The 17,034-nt window shown below is 55.9% G+C and overlaps 1 protein-coding gene across 3 annotated transcripts; it reads left to right on the top strand.

The window, feature by feature from the left end:
- The first annotated feature begins 1,577 nt into the window (after positions 1-1,577).
- PDK2 (pyruvate dehydrogenase kinase 2) lies at positions 1,578-16,981 on the top strand. Of its 3 annotated transcripts, none has more exons than XM_008011536.3 (11): positions 1,578-1,812; positions 3,681-3,822; positions 11,313-11,384; positions 11,827-12,011; positions 12,740-12,829; positions 13,022-13,099; positions 14,091-14,167; positions 14,254-14,352; positions 14,546-14,653; positions 15,223-15,336; positions 15,889-16,981. In XM_008011536.3, exons 1-11 carry the CDS (start codon positions 1,695-1,697, stop codon positions 16,027-16,029), a joined length of 1,224 nt encoding a protein of 407 aa, XP_008009727.1. In that variant the 5' UTR covers positions 1,578-1,694; the 3' UTR covers positions 16,030-16,981. The 3 variants fall into 3 exon arrangements, with proteins under 3 accessions (XP_008009727.1, XP_072861066.1, XP_008009724.1); XM_073004965.1 differs by lacking the exon at positions 1,578-1,812 and adding an exon at positions 2,114-2,137; XM_008011533.3 differs by lacking the exon at positions 1,578-1,812 and adding an exon at positions 2,392-2,544.
- Positions 16,982-17,034: the final 53 nt, after the last annotated feature.

The following is a 17,034-nucleotide window of genomic DNA, read 5'->3' as shown; positions in this document are numbered from 1 at the left end:
ATACCTGTAATCCCTGCACTTTGGGAGGTTGAGGTGGGCAGATCACTTGAGTTCAGGAGTTCAAGACCAGCCTGGCCAACATGGTGAAACCCTGTCTCTACTAATATTACAAAAATTAGTCAGGTGTGGTAGTACACGCCTGTTATCCCAGCTACTTGGAAGGCTGAGACAGGAGAATCGCTTGAACCTGGGAAGAGGAGTTTGCAGTGAGCCAAGGTTGTGCCACTGCACTCCAGCTTGGACGACAGAGTGAGACTCCGTCTGAAAAAAACAAAACAAAAAAAAGCCCATTGAAAGGCTGTGAGCAAGGAAGTAATAAGGTCAGATTTGCAGTTGAGAATGATCCGAGTCTTGGCTTTCTTATCTATGAAATGAGGCTAAGAATAATAAAATAGAGAATTAAATGAGATAATGTCTGCAGACAGTGCCTGGCATATAGCTTATTATTCTTCCAGCTAAGAGGCCCTTCCATTTGCGAAGTTTGTGAGGTCTGTATTACCATCATATTCAGTTATAGCTAATTATTTACTTATGTAGCTATCTCTGAAACGTAGAAATGAAATCATTGAGGAAAAAGGCCATTTCTTGATCCTGTCTGTGTTCCCTGTTCCCAGCAGAAAGCCTAACACATTTTAGGCTAATGTCACCGAGCAAAGCAAGCATCAAAGTGGCGGGTCGGGCCCTAAGCCCACGATCGGCCACAAGAGGGCGCATCACGTTTTCTCCAAGAGAAGCGGGGCTGCTGATGAAGGACGGGCTCCCGGCCCCCCAGAGACACTTCACCTCCTGGGATCTTGCTCTAAGGAAGCCCGGTGCGAAGGAGGTGGCTTTCTCAGGTGGTCGCGCTAGATGTCCAAGGCTTTATGTTCGGTCAGATGAGCTATATAATAAAATGAAAGTGTTAACTGGCATGGACGATAACTGCCGCCTCCACCGCCACTAGTCGTGACGGTTTTTACTCTGGATGTTTTTCAATTGGAAAAGCAAACTCCACCTTTTCCTGAGCCGCTTGGATCTTTGTGGAAGTGGGTGGGCTGCACATATACGGGACGGATTCGTATAGGCTTGCACCCTGGTTCCGAATTTTGCAAATATTCGCAGTCTGGGTCACTGTCATCCGGACTGGGAATCCCCAAGACCCGTTAAGGGAGGGCAGGTAAAGATGATGACAGGTGAAACAGGTGCCTTTGAGTTGGAGGAAAGGGATTGGTTGAAAGCTACCTAGACAATTCTGGAAAGGAAGGGTTAAAAGGAGCCGGCGGGTGAAGGAGATGCAAGGAGATAGCGAGGGAAAGGCAGGCGAGGAAGAGGAAACGAAAGGGCTGGCGGGGCTCTGGGAAGGAAGGGGTTAACCCCGGCTTCGCCCCCGGGAGGAAAGGGACGCGTGAACACAGGGGAGCTGGGATCTCGGCGCAGCCTCCCCAAAACAACAGGCCGCTCAGGCAAAGCGCGGGTTAAGGGGGCGGGCCTGGAGGGAAGCCACGTGCCGGGGCGGAAAGCTATTGGTTCTCCCGGAGTTGTTTGTGAGTGGCCATTGGCGACGTCGAGGCGCCACGACGAGCCGATTGGCTGGGCCTTGGAGCGCTCGCCAGGGCAAGGGTAGGGAGGAGGCGGCCGAATCGCGTCGCTGGGCCGAACGGTGCGCGAGGGCTGCCAGCGCAGGGACCACAACCCGAGTCGCGGCCGCCGCAGCCATGCGCTGGGTCTGGGCGCTGCTCAAGAATGCGTCCCTGGCTGGGGCGCCCAAGTACATAGAGCACTTCAGCAAGTTCTCCCCGTCCCCGCTGTCCATGAAGCAGTTTCTGGACTTCGGTACGGAGTGGGCGGGAGGCGGCTGGCAGCGGAGGCCCGCGGGGCGCCGGGAGGGGCAGCCGGGGGCCAGGGGGGACGGAGGAGAAGAAAGGCCCCGAGTGACAGAGAAGGGTTGTTTGGAAAGGTACAGGCAGGAAAGAGTTAATGGGGAAGGAGGGACCGGCCGGGGCCTCTCGACTGGGCTGTTGATGGGAATGGGGGGGCACTTACAAGGACGGTCCCGAGGTTTCTTCCTTGGCTACATGAGGGGTCTTGAAGAGTTGGGGGCAGTGAAGCTGCGATATTACTACAGGAAGGGAGTAGGGTGGTATCCAAACGCTAAAAGGTTAATGGGAGTTGTCCTCATGACTGGAGGAGTAGGAGCCCCTCCTCCCACCAGAGGAAACCGGGGGTCTGTTGGTGGGAGTGAGGAGGCAGGGTTGAGAGGTGCAGCCATCTGGAGAGAGACCTGGACTGGGCACGAAGGGTCAGACACCCCTAGGCAGTGGGTGAGATTAAGCCAGGGGCAGTTGGGGAAGGGGGCTCTTTCAGAAGATGCCAGCGGGACAGAGTGCCCTGACTGGTAGGCATCCACCCGCAGGAGCTGGACCCTAGCTGCCCCAGTAGGCAAGGACACTTGAAGATCAAATCTGTTCCGGCCTGGCAGTCTCTCCCGAGCTGGGCAGGGGCCCCAGGCACCGTGATGTGGAGTCAAGCCGCCTATACCTCCCTTGGCTGCCCCAGGGTTGCTAGGTCAGGATCGCCCACTACCAGCATTCTGGGGGTGGCCCTGGGGCAGGAGGGAGGCTGTGCCAATGTGGCGGCTGAAACGGGCATTGTGTGGGCCCTGTCTGTCTACGTGGTATTTCCATGGTGCCAGCTGGGGACTGCGGGTGGAGGGCAGTTTCTCAAGAGTTGAGTTGATAGTGCCTGGCTTGGGGTGCAGCTGCGTCAATGGTGCGACGGGAGCAGGGAGGTGGCAGCCGAGACACAGGGCACCTGTTCCTCAGGACTCGTCTGCCTGCACCCCTGCCCTGTCTGAGTCTTGAGCCTCCCCCATGTAGGAAAGCCTCCTGGGCCCACTCCTAGCCCCCAGCCGCTGTCCCTACAAACTGCACCCTTATTACAGAAACACCACAGCTGTTGGGGGCTCACAGTACAGTTTGGTCAACTTGTAGTTTTATGGGAGAAACTGAGACCTTCGAAAGGATGATGGCATGGCCTGGGTGACAGAGTTGCAAGCAGAGCCTGATGGACTGGAACCCAGGGCCTCTGACCCTGGGCCAAGGCCTTATTCGGGCCCCCACCCTCTCCATCTTGATGCCAGACAAGGACCGTGGCATTTGGACTCCTGTTCTTGGGCCCATTTGCCTCATGGATGGGCATTAAGACACAGCAGCCCCACATGGGCATTCAGGCCAGGCTGGGTGAGGTGGGCTGGCCAGAGACAATATTGGGACACCGCAGTGGTGGTCTGGCCATAGTCCCCCTCAGCCAGAGCCCAGTCCTAGGTAGGGATGGGTTTCCCAGGCTCCTTTGCCTCCGGGATCAGCCCCTCAAAGTGAGTGTGCTGGGAGGGAAGGAAAGAGAAGTGAGGTGACTGAGGCCAGAGGCATTTCCAAATGGGCCCAGTAGTGGCCCTGTCCACTGTGGTTAAAGGCAGGCAGGGTTCAGCTGGGGGTGAGGAGAGGATGCCACCCCCTGAAGTATTAGGCATAGGGTGTAGGTGTTTGAGCTCTGCAGGGGATGGGGAGCCTTGCTGTGTGCCCCTGGGCAGGTCAGTTGCTCTCTGAACCCCCAGTTAATGAAGGGTTTAGCTGACCTGGCCGAGACATCCTTTGGCTTTCATAGTTTGTGGCTCTGTGGCTCACGTCTCTTTCTCCTGCCAGGATCCAGCAATGCCTGTGAGAAAACCTCCTTCACCTTCCTCAGGCAGGAGCTGCCCGTGCGCCTGGCCAACATCATGAAGGAGATCAACCTGCTTCCCGACCGGGTGCTGAGCACACCCTCTGTGCAGCTGGTGCAGAGCTGGTGAGACCCCTGGCTCCGTCCCTGCACCTCCCACTCCATCGCCAGTGTCCCTAGGCTCAGGGATGGAGTCTCCAAGCTTTTAGCAGCCTTGAGGGTGGGGTGGGGACAGACAGGAGACACCAAAGCCCCAAGAGCTTGGAGTTGCCTAGGGTCACATGGGAATCTGAGGCCAAAGCAGGACTGAGGTCAAGCTCCTAGTCTCCATGTCTAGCCCTCTTCTTACCACCCACCTTTCTTTGGAAACCCAGGATCCACCCAGGAAAACATGGTTTTCACAGCCAAAACCCCAAGTTAGGCTGATGTCAGCGTTAGCTACCAGCCCAGTGCTGGAACTCGAGTAGCTGTTAGGCAGTATTTATTTGGGGGTAACTTTTTGGGAAACAGAAACAAGAAGCAAGTTTTCAAATAAACTCTATAACCCAAGCTGCAAGACAGACTGTTTTGGATGTTGGAAAATACTCAGATACACACAGGGATGGCACAGTGCCTTCCCGCAGAGCTTTGGAGGGGCAAAGACCAAAAGTTTATTGCGCACTGCAGCAGGAACAGAGGGAAGGCTCAGCAGGCTTCACTCCAGAACTCAAGTTAAGTAACTGGATGAAATTAGCCAAAGGCCAGTCACATGAAGAATAAACAAGGGTGCCCCTTGTCACTGGGCATGTAAAATAGCTAATCCTCATTGACTCTGGTGGCACCCGTGCGGAAATCTTCTGTTGGTTCTTCTGGACTTGCAGTATGATATGGCTGTGATTTCCTTGTAGACTCAGGAGCACATGCCCACATGTACTCTGAGCCTAAAGCCATGCGAAGTCACAGCAGCTGCCCTCAGGGGCCTGTGATCTGGAAGGAAAAATAATACGCAGGCAGGGTGAACTGAGTCCAGCATAGTGCTAGGAGCAGGGAGCTGCGGAAGAGTTCGTTTTATTTAAATTAGGAATCCAAACATTATTTTAAAAGAACATTGATACTTTTCCTTTATTGTGGAAGTATAACAGGGTCACTTGACACTTGGAAAACGCAAAATAGTAGATAGAAGAAATTGCCAACCCCTCCCCTCCACCCCCTAACGGAACACAGCTCAGTTTCATCAGATGTAGTGGTGCCTTTCCGCACTGTTTTCTATGCACGGACCTGTGGATATGGGGCTTATTGTAATTAAATGAGATATGGTGAGGGGTAGTGTTGTACACACAAGGCCAGGAGTGTAGTGGATACTTGAATGTTGGTTGAATGACACGTTGTGGGGCAGTTGCCACGGACATGCAGAGGAGGTGACTTGTCACTGGACCTTCCAGGGTACCTAGGCAACCTTAGAGCTACAAGGAAGGGAAGGGCATTCCAGGCTAAAGGAATAGGCTGGGCAAAGGTGTGGAGACAGGAAGGGGCCTGGCTAATGTAGCTGGGAACTGACTTTCTGGAGATTGTGCTGTTAGTGTGGGCTGTGAAGAAGGGGCGGAGGAATGAGGCACAGAGCCTGATTTTCATGGAACCCAACCAGGTCACCCCTTGCTGTGCCCTGCCTCTCGGAGGTCCAGGACCTCTGAGCCAACCAACACTTCCCACTGTGGGTGGTGTGGAGTGGTGGGAAGGAGACAGAAGGTGCCATCTGTTCTCCCTGGCCCTCCTCTGGCTCTATCCGGCTGCCTGACCTGGCTGCCTCTCCACCTGGTCCCTGACTTCAGGGCAGAACTTCTCAGGCCCCTCCCTGGACACCGTGTTCCTGGGAGAGCTGAGGGATGCAGGAGGAGGGCACAGGGCTGCTGAGCTTCCCATGACTCCCCCAGGGGCCCCTGCAGAGTCCCTTCCTGAAAAATCAGTGACGCAGATAAGGGGTTGGCCTGACATTCTTCCACAAAGCTTGCAAGTAATGTCAAGTAACAGTGGGAGGGAATGAAGTTAGACAAGAGAGAACACTTCCTCAATGAAAGATTCAGCTTAGAGGAGAGCAGGCCGAGGGATTGCTAAAGCATCCCAACATGCTGAAGAGACAGCCTGCCAAGAATGTTTCCAGAGAGAATGAGCATTGTCTGCAGCAAGAGAGACTGCAGTGTGAGGACAAGAAGGACTTCCCGACAGGGTTGAGGTGGCTGCCTGTGAGAGAGTGGAGACCTCGTTCTCCAGGAGGAACAGCCTGCCAGCTGGAATGATGGAGGTGGGCAGGTTCCAGGTGCCTGAGAGGAGGAAGGGAGACTTTACCAGGGAGCTTGGCAAGAGGGCCTCTAGCCTGAGTCTGATGAGTAAGGAGCAAACCCTCTTTTCTGGAAAACACAAGAACCCTCAGCAGATGCAGTTATTAGTGGTCATGGTTCATCTGTGGTCACAGAAATGGAGTTTCTACTCTGCTGGGGAGAGGTTCTAGGCAGAGTCACTGTGGGCAAGCTGAGAATTCCTGGTTCTAAATAACCCGGATACATTATTTCAACTGGACAGACTTGCAATAGTGGGCCCTGTTTTGGTGGAGACTGGACTGGGAGGGAAAGTCCCAGGTTTGGCCTCAGCATGCATGACTTTGAAGCTTCATCCTGGGCAAGCCATATGGCATCTCTGAGCCTCAGCTTCCTCATCTGTAAAATGGGGACCCATTGTGTTTGTAAGGGCCAAAGGCCAGTGCTAGATGTGAAAAGTGTGCAGAACTCTACCAACACAAGCCACGTCCCCAGGCTGCCAGGCAGCAACACCTCCAGCCCACAGATGATGTCATTGTGGTGTGGTTTCTTGGGCAAGGTAGTAATAAATTATGATAATAACAAAAGCAAACACCTCCAAAGGCTGGCTGTGTCCCAGGAGCTGTCCTAAGTGTCTACACATATTAACTCATTTCATCTTCACAACCTTATGAGGTAGTCCTTGCTATCATCCCATTTTCTAGATGAGAAACTGAGGTTCAGAGAGGTGAAGAAAACTTATCTGAGATCACTCAGTGAGTAGATGGTGGAGTTGGGATTCGAACCCAGCTGTTATATGGAGACTGGATTCTTGAAGGGAAAGAAGGGAGCCTGCGTTCTGGGCGGTGATGTGGAGTCAGAGATTTCCAAGTTCATGTTTCAAGTCTGTGGGAGAGCAGAACTCACTTTACAGAATTGTTGACAGCTGGTGTTGTTAGAGACCGAAAGGGACAACCCCGGCTCCTCTCCAGGCATGGAGTCCTGGGGATGTGCTTCCAGAAAATGCAGGGTTAAGCAGGAGCCGCCGAGTAGAATCAAATGACAATGACTCACTGCTATCACTAACAGGATATTTGTGGGGGCTGTAAGTGGGAGGTGATATGGCCGGCACCTTCGCACAAACCTCCCTTGCTTGTCAGCAAGGTGTGTGGACCCCACACAGAGGGTGTGGCTTGGGTGCCCAGGACCTGCTAAAGCCAGATGAGCTCTCCAAATCCGTCAGCTGCTCCTTGCATGGCCGGAGCAGAACCGACCACTTACTACGCATGTACTCGAGGCATCATCTCCTTTTCTGTACACCCAGGCCCACGAGGTGCTTATTCCTGTGAACCCCATTTTGCAGATGGGGACCTGAGGGACTCGGTGGCCTCTTTAGGGCACAATCAGCAGCGGAACCCAAACCTGCCTGGCTCAGAGGCTCCGGAGGCAGGACACTGCCACCTCTCCCCCAGGTGCAGCGAGCACCCCCTCCCCAGCCTTTCCCTTGTTCACACCTTGCTCACCAGCAGCTGTGGATATGAGTGCACAGGGCACACCCTCACACACACCCACAGGCACGCACATGCCACATGCACACAATTACACACACTCCCCCGCTGGCTCCGCACCCCCTCTGCTCCCACATGGGGCTGCAGGGCCCTCCTCCCACACTCGCTCACCCTCTGCTCCCGCCCCCACCGCCCATTCTCAGCCCCACACTCTCACCAAGGCCCCTCGCTTCTGCATGCATCCCACACCTCCTCCTTCCCAATCCTGGGGCTCTAGACTGGCTCCGGAGCCCTGGAAAGCAGGGTTTGGGTGGACCTCCACATTACCTCGGGCTGGGCCTGGGAGCTCCGAATCTCACCAAGGGACTCCTGGGGGCCTTGATTACTGTAGAGGTCAGCAGGCCCAAAGACCCCAGCCTCCCTGCAGGCCCGGGGAGGGGTGGGGGCAGTGCCTCTCCCGTCTGTTGGTGCCTCTCTGTCACTGCACCACTGCTTTCAGGTCTCCCTTATATATTCTCTCTGGCCTGCAAGGGGTGGGCAGCCCAGAGGCCAACACCACTAATCCCCAATCTCTCTTCTTAGGACCAAGAACCGGCCCAAGGGTGACATTTGGTGTACCAGGCCCCTAAGGGGCTTCAGGGCAAGGCCAGGGACCTCTGGGAAAATCCTCATCCTCTCCCCTCCATTTTAAGAGTAGCCCGGGCCCCCTGCCCTGGAGGAGCCCTGGCCCTGTGAGAGAGGCTGGCAGGCGCTGCCCACTGTCACTCCATGCCGGTGCCCTTTGCTCCACTTCAGTGGCCACATGACCAGGTCCCATTTCTGCCCTCTAGGGTTGTTGAGCAGCCACAAAAGGGGTGGTGCCAGCAGCTGGGGCACTCTCCCTAAGTGAGACTGGGACTTTGACCGTGCCCACCCCCACCCACCGACCAGCACAGTCAGGAAGTGGCTTAGCCTCCCAGCTCCCACCTGCTTCATCCCCACCTGCCCCCTGGGAAGGGGTCCCAGGCCCCACTCTGCAATGGGTCTCCTCTCCCTCCTCTCCCCACCTGCCCCTAGCACTGCCTGCATGCAGGCCCTCTCTCCCGTAAGAATTATATGAGCATGAAGGTCTATCCTGGGTGCATTTAGGGAGCAAGGGATTCGGAGCCATGTGGGCCTGGGAGAGAGAATCTCAGCTCTGCATGTTAACTTCCTCATCTGTAAAATGGGTCCAGCAGTAGTGCCTACCTCCGGGGTTCTTGCGGAGGTGAAAGTGGGGCAGGAGGGAAGCACAGGGTGGACCTGGCCATTGGTACCCAGTAAATGCCACCATCACCCTCAGCAGCAGCATCACCGTCAGGGCCAGTGTCGGCTGTTGGCCACGTGGTGTAGACTTGGAGTCTGCGAGAGCTAGGTTTGAATCCCAGCCTGCTGCTTACTGTGTGGCCTGGGGCATATCACCTAACCTCTCAGTGCTGGTCTCATCTGCAAAAAAAGGGAAATACCTTGTGTTCATCAGGGCTGTTGGCAGAGGAGAGACCCTGTGTGGGACTCGGCACAGGTGGGCGTTAGTGGTCACTATGTTATTCTCCAGGGAGACAGGTCTTAGGAGTGCCAGCCTGATCATCTGCTGGGTGGGGTGGCAGGGATGGTGTTGGGGGCTGAGACGAAGGCTGATCTTTTCTGCTGTCAGGGCCCCCAGCGCCCTCAGCAGCCACAGCTCCTCCTCTCCGGCTCTGTGCAGAGCTCTGGGTAGGGAGGGGTGGGCGGTGAGCTCTGGGCCTGAGACAGCCCCCTTCCTGTGGCAGTGGGGCAGGTCTCCAGGGCATAGGGGCTCAAACATGCTGTGGTTCAGAGCCTACAAGCAGTGGGAGAGTATCAGATGCCGCCTGGGGGCTCAGAGGATGCACGCAGCTGTCGAGGATGTTTGAGCCACCAGCCATAATAAGAGCAAGCATTTAGAGAGTGCTCACTATGTGCTAGGCACTGTGCTAATCGTCACATGGAATTCTCACCGCAAAGCAGTAAATACGTATCACAATCCCCATTTTCCTAACGAGCAAACTCAGGCCCACAGAGGCTCCTTGACCTACCCAGGGTCACACAGCTCCAGGTGCTTAAAGAGCCAGTTCTGGGTCCAGAGCTCGTTCTTTCACTCTCTCCTCTGCCAGGCAAGAGCGAGAGCAGCAGACGCTAGGTTTAAGGGGAAGGGCATTCCTAGCAGGGCATTCACAGTGCAGAGGGCACTGTGTGAACAGAAGCGTGGAGGTGAGAGTTGAGCAGAATCAGCACCCTGGGGTGGCAAGAGCGCTGGAGACTCGGGACTTCCTCATCCCACTTACTAGCTATGGGGCCTCTTCACGCCTCCCTGGGGGAGGCTGTGCGTGGGACTGATTCCTGCCTGTCGTACCTGTTACAGGTTACAGTGAAGGTCAGAGCACTGTGGACGTGGGAATGAGTCCTCGTGTGGTGGGGCCTTTTCTAGAAACACTGTTGGGCCCCTGGGACCCTCGCTGCTGCAGGGCTCTAGGCAGCCCCCCCTTCCTCCTGGTTATAAGTGTTTCTGCCAGAGAGAGGCTCTTCCTGCCCTCCCCAAAGGAACAAGCCACAGACTGGGCATGTTAGCAGGGAAACAGGTCATGGCTCCCCAGGGCATGGGGCACAGTGGCTCCAGCTTGGTACCATCTGCCACCACAGGTGGGTCTGACTCCCTTGCAGAAGGAGGCCTGCTGCTGTCCCTGAGTTCAGGGCTTCTTTTTTGTGGGGGACAGAGTCTCGCTCTGTTGCCCAGGCTGGAGTGCAGTGGTGCGATCTCGGCTCACTGCAGCCTTTGCCTCCCAAGTTCAAGCAATTCTCCTACCTCAGCCTCCTGAGTAGCTGGGATTACAGGCATGCGCCACCATGACCGGCTAATTTTTGCATTTTTAGTAGAAACAGGTTTTCGCCATGTTGGCCAGGCTAGTCTCCAACTCCTGACCTCAGGTGATTCACCCGCCTCCGCCTCCCAGAGTGCTGGGATTACAGGTGTGAGTCACCACACCTGGCTGAGTTCAGGGGTTCTTGATGCTTTTTTTAGAGCATCAAGCTCTTCTCACAGCCCAGGGAAAACTGGCCTCCCCATCAGGCCTGTGGATGGGAGGGGCGACAGGGCATCACCTACTCCTACCCGGCCTTTTGCAGTAGAGAGCTTCTCTGGACTCTCTATGGGCCCCAGCCCCACCTGGGAACAGAGCCAGGCACACCTACCCCACCTTTGGGTCCTTCCCACCTGCCATTTTAGAATCCAATTGCCTAGGCAGGTGCCTGGCCCAGAGCACCCCAGCTCAGGGGTCATTCTGGGAGGCCCTGTGCTGGCCACTCTGTCAGGGGTCACTCTGGGAGGCCGTGTGCCGGCCCCTCTGCCATTGTGTCCCACTGGATGCAGCAGTACCCTGGGGGGAGAAGCATTAGGAGCCGTTTCCACGCTGGGGTTCAGAGAAGTTGATGCACCTGCCTGCCTTCCCCCACTGCAGGCGCTAGGTCCAGTCTCCCCGCCCCATCTCAGCCTCAGTCTCCTGATCTGTGAGGCCTCTTGGATGGGATCATCTCCAAGCCCCTTCTGAGAGGACTATTCTAGGATTCCAAAGCAAAGGTGCTAAACGGGGGACCAGCACATTTGAAGTTTTCTTGCATAACTGACTGGGTTGTCAGGGAGACTCACATACAAATGAAATGGATGGAGAAAAATAGTGAGGCGGCTTGTGGGCAGCTCTGTGTGGGGCCCGCGTAGGAGCAGGACAAGAGCGAGGCCCAGCTGAAGTGGGTGAGGAGGGGCTAGCCACCTGAAGCTGAGGCTGTGTCCCCTCCCGCCCCCGCACAGGTATGTCCAGAGCCTCCTGGACATAATGGAGTTCCTGGACAAGGACCCCGAGGACCATCGCACCCTGAGCCAGTGAGTGGGGGCCCTGGGTGGGGCAGGAAGGCAGGTGTTGGCCAGGGGCATCTGGGGTTGCAGCCCCTGGGGCAGAAGTACAGCGGGATGGAAGAAAAGACGCCTGCCCTCAGGAACACCCAGTCTGAGACGGGAGACAGACTCTGCTTCAGGGAGCCCCAAGTTTGATGGGAGAGACATGGACTCCATTCTCACTGTTCCCTGAGCCCAGTGGGCAAGACCCAGGCCCTGCCCTGAGGAGGATGAGAACTCTGGGTTTTTAAGTGGGAAGCCTGCCGGCAGGCAGCTAAAAAATCAGAGTGGGCTTTGGGAGGAGCAGGGAGGGCACTGGGAGTCCATCAGATGGCGAAGGGTGGAGCAGGTGAAGACACCGTGGAGAGGGGAGTCAGAAACGGAGGGGAGTCTGGGGGTGTACCATGTGAACACCTGCTCTGCCCCACAGGTTCACTGATGCCCTGGTCACCATCCGGAACCGGCACAACGACGTGGTGCCCACCATGGCACAAGGCGTGCTTGAGTACAAGGACACCTATGGTGATGACCCCGTCTCCAACCAGAACATCCAGTACTTCCTGGACCGCTTCTACCTCAGCCGCATCTCCATCCGCATGCTCATCAACCAGCACAGTGGGTGCCGGCCACGGCGGCGGGGCGTGGGGGGCGGTGCTGGGGTCCAGGGCCAGGCTGCTGAGGGGATCTAGGCCACTCTTCAGAACCCCACAGAAGGAGTCTTTGAGTAGTTATTCCAGTAACTTTGGAGTTAATGGCTCCAACATGGAAAAATAAAATTTTTCTTTCTCATTCATTTTCCATTTCAAAAACGTTTTGTTTTCAGTGTTTGCAAAATGTAAAATTATGTCACATCTTTAAAAGAATGTTTAATTTAGTATTCATAAAAACTCTCATTATGTTCAAAAACAATTTGTTGTTTAGAGTTTCTTATTCCAGGAAGATTCACTATGATTTTTGAGAAGTTGTAGCCAGTCATAAGTGAAACAAGTTCCTCATGCTCAAATAATTTCCAAAGCAAGGTGGTAAGAGTTCTCTTAGAATGTTATAGTCAAAGAAAAGAATAAATGCAATGTGGAGATGTGATGTGGGGAGAGACCTCTGAAAAGATGTCTGTTTCAGGCTTGCAAAGGTCCAACGCAAAGGTTTAAAAACGGCCTGAGCCAGGGCTGGAGGTGTCAGGGGTCAGGGAAGGGAGGACAGAAGCAGGGGAGCGGGGCAGCTTTAGGACTGAAGCCTACAGAGGCATTGGAGGTGAAAGTAGAGAGAGGAGGAGAGCCCAGGGGAAGAGGGAGCACTGGGACAGACTGCAGCCCAGCCAACACACCCTCCCTTCCTGCCTGCAGCCCTCATCTTTGACGGCAGCACCAACCCAGCTCATCCCAAACACATTGGCAGCATTGACCCCAACTGCAACGTCTCTGAGGTGGTTAAAGGTGAGCCATTCCCATGGTGCCTGGCCCGCAGAGGAGTCCCAGAGACCCCTCCAAGCTTACCTGGCCAGAGGGTGACTTGTTCCTCAGTGAGGGGTGCTATGGGTTTAATGCTGGTGGTCCCCAGTGTCAGTGTCAAGAGGACTGCCTGCTAGGTGGGCCACCCATGCCCTGAATGACCCCATCTTCTCTCAGATGCCTACGACATGGCTAAGCTCCTGTGTGACAAGTATTACATGGCCTCGCCTGACCTGGAGATCCAGGAGATCAATGGTGAGTGAGTGGGGCTATGTGTGTGTCTGTCTTGGGGCTGGGGACACAGCAGGGCAAGGTGAGATGGAGAGTGAGGAGATGGACTGTTTTCTAGACAGGGGAGAAGCAGAGTTATTATTGCATTATTAATTCATTTGATAAATATTTGGACTGGGCACAGTGGCTCACATCTGTAATCTCAGCACTTTGGGAGGCCAAGGCAGGCCAATCACTTGAGGTCAGGAGTTTGAGACCAGCCTAGGCAATATGGTGAAACGCTGTCTCTACTAAAAATACAAAAATTAGCTGGGCATGATGGCACATGCTTATAATCCCAGCTACTTGGGAGGCTAAGACAGGAGAATTACTTGAACCCGGGAGGCTGAGACTGCAGTGAGCTGAGATCATACCAATGCACTCCAGCCTGGGTGACAGAGCGAGCAAATAAGAAATTGAGTGAATGAATGAATGAAAGAGTAAGCAAGACAGAAATGGTCACCGTTCTCATGCAGCTTACATTTTTTGGTGCTGTGAAGACTGGGAAATGGGGCCTTCAGCCAATTAACAAGTAAATAAACGAGACCATCTCAGATCATGACGAGTGACAGGAAGGAAATAAAATGGGGTAACTCAACAGGGATGGGGAGGAGGGGCATGTTAGATGGTGTATCAGCTTGGCTGCTTTCCTAGAACCCCAATACCAGTGGCTTACTTAAGAGGGAGGTTTCCCTCTCGCCAGCCTCTAGCTGGGGAGGTCAGGGCTGGCTCCCCACCCCGATTCAATTCTAGCCTGGAGGAAGAGAACAAGGGTGTGGAAAGCAGGGCCCAAGAATTGAATGCATCACTTCCATGAGTCACCGGCTACCGCAGCTCAAGGGAGGCTGGGGATTTAGTCTCTTGCTGGGTAGCCATGTACTCAGAACCTTGTGGGAGGGGTGCCTCCTTTGGGTAAGGTGGTTGAGTGGTGACCTCCTGACAGTTTCCTGACCCTTGTTCTTGACTTGCCCTGCAGCAGCCAACTCCAAACAGCCGATTCACATGGTCTACGTCCCCTCCCACCTCTACCACATGCTCTTTGAGCTCTTCAAGGTGAGGAGGCTGGGAGCTGGTGCTTTGTGGGGAGCGTGGGTAGGGCTGGCTTCTCCCATGCTTCTCTTACCTCTGCCCCTCCGCAGAATGCCATGCGGGCGACTGTGGAAAGCCATGAGTCCAGCCTCATTCTCCCACCCATCAAGGTCATGGTGGCCTTGGGTGAGGAAGATCTGTCCATCAAGGTATGTGACCCTTTGACCTTGGGGACCAGGGAGCAGTAGTGGGGGCTTCTCTCCTGCCAGGAGATGGGCTCTCCTTTTCTCCTACATGGTGGGCAGATCTTGGGGGTGGGGAAGACCATGAGAAGGTCAGGGTACCGGGCAGGGTGGGGGAACTGAGCTATAGAGAATCCCTGACACGTCCCCTCTCTCCCAGATGAGTGACCGAGGTGGGGGTGTTCCCTTGAGGAAGATTGAGCGACTCTTCAGCTACATGTACTCAACAGCACCCACCCCCCAGCCTGGCACCGGGGGGACGCCGTTGGTGAGATGGCTTCACCCCAGCCCCTCCCACCTCCTGAGGGAGGCTTCTCTCCTCCTCACTCACTTCCCCTGCTCACTCAGCTCCTGTGTGGCCATCTATGACAGTCACCTGTCTTGAATCTGGGCCCCGCGCCTCCCGCATCTCCCCAGTCTGCACACATCTCACCTGTGTCAGATGTCTCTCTGTCACCTTTCCCCCATCTTCCCTCTTCTCTGTGGCTCCCAAACCCCCAATTTCTACCTTTCTCAAGTGTTGTCCAACTTGTCAGCACCTCCCTGTTAGAGAACTTGAGACTCAAAGGAGCCATGGGGCCTGCTCTGACCTCCTGGCCCTTAAGCAGAACTCCTCTCCCTGCCCAAGCCTCCCTCCCATATTCATGATTCCCTCATTCACCCCACACCCACTTCTTGCCTCAGTGTCCCCTCCTGCATGTCCCCTCCCCACTCCAGCTCTGGGACCCCCGCCGTGTGACTCCAGCTCCATACCCTTCCCTCCCTGCGTCAGTCCCTGCAGCTCCAGGAGGCCCCTGCCAGCCTCCTCATCCTCACTGCCTTCCTGCCCCGCTGCAGGCTGGTTTTGGTTACGGGCTCCCCATTTCCCGACTCTACGCCAAGTACTTCCAGGGAGACCTGCAGCTCTTCTCCATGGAAGGCTTTGGGACCGATGCTGTCATCTATCTCAAGGTGAGGGCCCTTCCTGCAGAGCCCAGCTGGAGAAGAGGTTTGCTGCTGGGACCTGGGCAGTCTTGGCCAGCTGCGAGCCTTCCTTTCCACTCCCCCAGTCCTTCCCTGGCCCCAGACTCTGAGAATCCAAGCAATGCTACAGTTCCTCAACCTGAAGAACCCTCAACCCCCAGACATGCACAGCTTCTCAGGGAATTTAGGGGAGTCTGTGGTCTATGATTAAGACCCCTGTGCTGGGAACCCTTGACTTGTTAGACCCAGAAGGAAGGGGACACCCTAGATCTTGCCATTCAGCTCAGAGGAGAGAAGACTGAGGCCCGGGGTCGGTGACTTGCTCAGGGTCACACAGCCCAGCCTCCTCCCTCTCCTCCCTCAGAGGGAGCTGCTTTCTTGAATGGGCAGGAGGGGGACACAGGAGAGACCACCCTTTCGTGGGTCTTTGCAGGCCCCCGTGTCTGGCAGCTGGGCTGCCGCTGAGCTAGGGTGGGGTGGTCTGCTGAGGAGTGGACAAGGCACAAGGAGGTAGGAGGGGCTGACCCTGGCACTCCCCAGGCCCTGTCCACGGACTCGGTGGAGCGCCTGCCTGTCTACAACAAGTCAGCCTGGCGCCACTACCAGACCATCCAGGAGGCCGGCGACTGGTGTGTGCCCAGCACGGAGCCCAAGAACACGTCCACGTACCGCGTCAGCTAAGGGCCGCCACTCATCTGCACCTGAGAGGACGGACTGCCGCCTCTGGGCCCCGCCACCGCGGTGCCCCTCACCGTCCTCCTGGGGGAGCACCTGGGGTGGGTTCTACCTGATGACCAGGCTCTGTCTCTATAGAAGTCACTGCGGTGATAGGTCTGCGATGGTCCCTAAGTGCCAGTCCATCTCCGTGGAGAGCCCTCGGTGGCCTCCCCATCTCTGTGGGTGATGCCTGAGGGTTGGGGATGTCTCCACCCTGATGGGGTGTCCCAGAGACATTTTCCCATGGCAGTCCTCCTCTCTGAGACCAGGGCTGTCACTTTTCTGCCAGGGGTACTGGGTCCCCCTCAGCACCCTCCACAGCCCAGGCCTTCCAAGTGGATGCTCCGCTTGCCTTATTCCCCCAGCCCACAGAGGCACCCTGGCCTTGGCCTGTTGAAGAGGCTGGGTGCCCTCCAGACCTGGGGACTGAGTGAAGAAAGGGGTTACACCCGTGAGTGGGGAATGAGGCTGGTCCTGCAGCCTCTCTCTCCACTCGGGACTTTGGTCGGTGGCAGAGGGGGTGGCTCTCACAGGGCCCAACCCTAAAGTGGAGGAACCTTGTTAGACCCAGAGCTTGCCACCCAGCCAAGCTGCGCGAGGCCCTGCAGCAGCCTTGGCAATGTCTGTGCCACCTCCCGAGCCCTCCCAGCATGTCCTCACGTGCTCATGCCCATCCACACCCCTCCACAAGCCCAGTCCGTCCTGCCTGAGTTCCAGCCCCCAGCCCCCACTGTGCCCAGACACGTGTGCTCAGGGTGGCTTTCTCCCAGGACCCTGTGTATATAGTTAGTTTTATAACCCTGAATGCCCCCACCCTTCCCCTAAGCACACGGGGGTTAAAGCTGTGTGTCCCTCCCAGTGGCTGTGGCAGTGACAGTGACACCCACACCCACAGTAAAGAGGAGACTGAATGAGACTGGCCTGGCTGCATCCCTGGGGGAGGGGACCCACACGTGCGCACGTACACGC

This window comes from Chlorocebus sabaeus, chromosome 16 (assembly GCF_047675955.1).
Source record: "Chlorocebus sabaeus isolate Y175 chromosome 16, mChlSab1.0.hap1, whole genome shotgun sequence".
Lineage (NCBI taxonomy): Eukaryota > Metazoa > Chordata > Mammalia > Primates > Cercopithecidae > Chlorocebus > Chlorocebus sabaeus.
The sequence above is the reverse complement of the archived record's forward strand: the minus strand, read 5'-3'. Positions and strand labels throughout refer to the sequence as shown.

What these genes read in the sequence shown, in the direction of transcription:
- PDK2 (XM_008011536.3), top strand. Translation starts at nt 1,695, where the DNA reads ATGCGCTGGGTCTGGGCGCTGCTCAAGAATGCGTCCCTGGCTGGGGCG. An exon ending in AGGAAGATCTGTCCATCAAG is followed by an intron (nt 14,353 to 14,545) that starts GTATGTGACCCT and finishes CCTCTCTCCCAG; the next exon opens with ATGAGTGACCGAGGTGGGGG. An exon ending in ATGCTGTCATCTATCTCAAG is followed by an intron (nt 15,337 to 15,888) that starts GTGAGGGCCCTT and finishes GGCACTCCCCAG; the next exon opens with GCCCTGTCCACGGACTCGGT.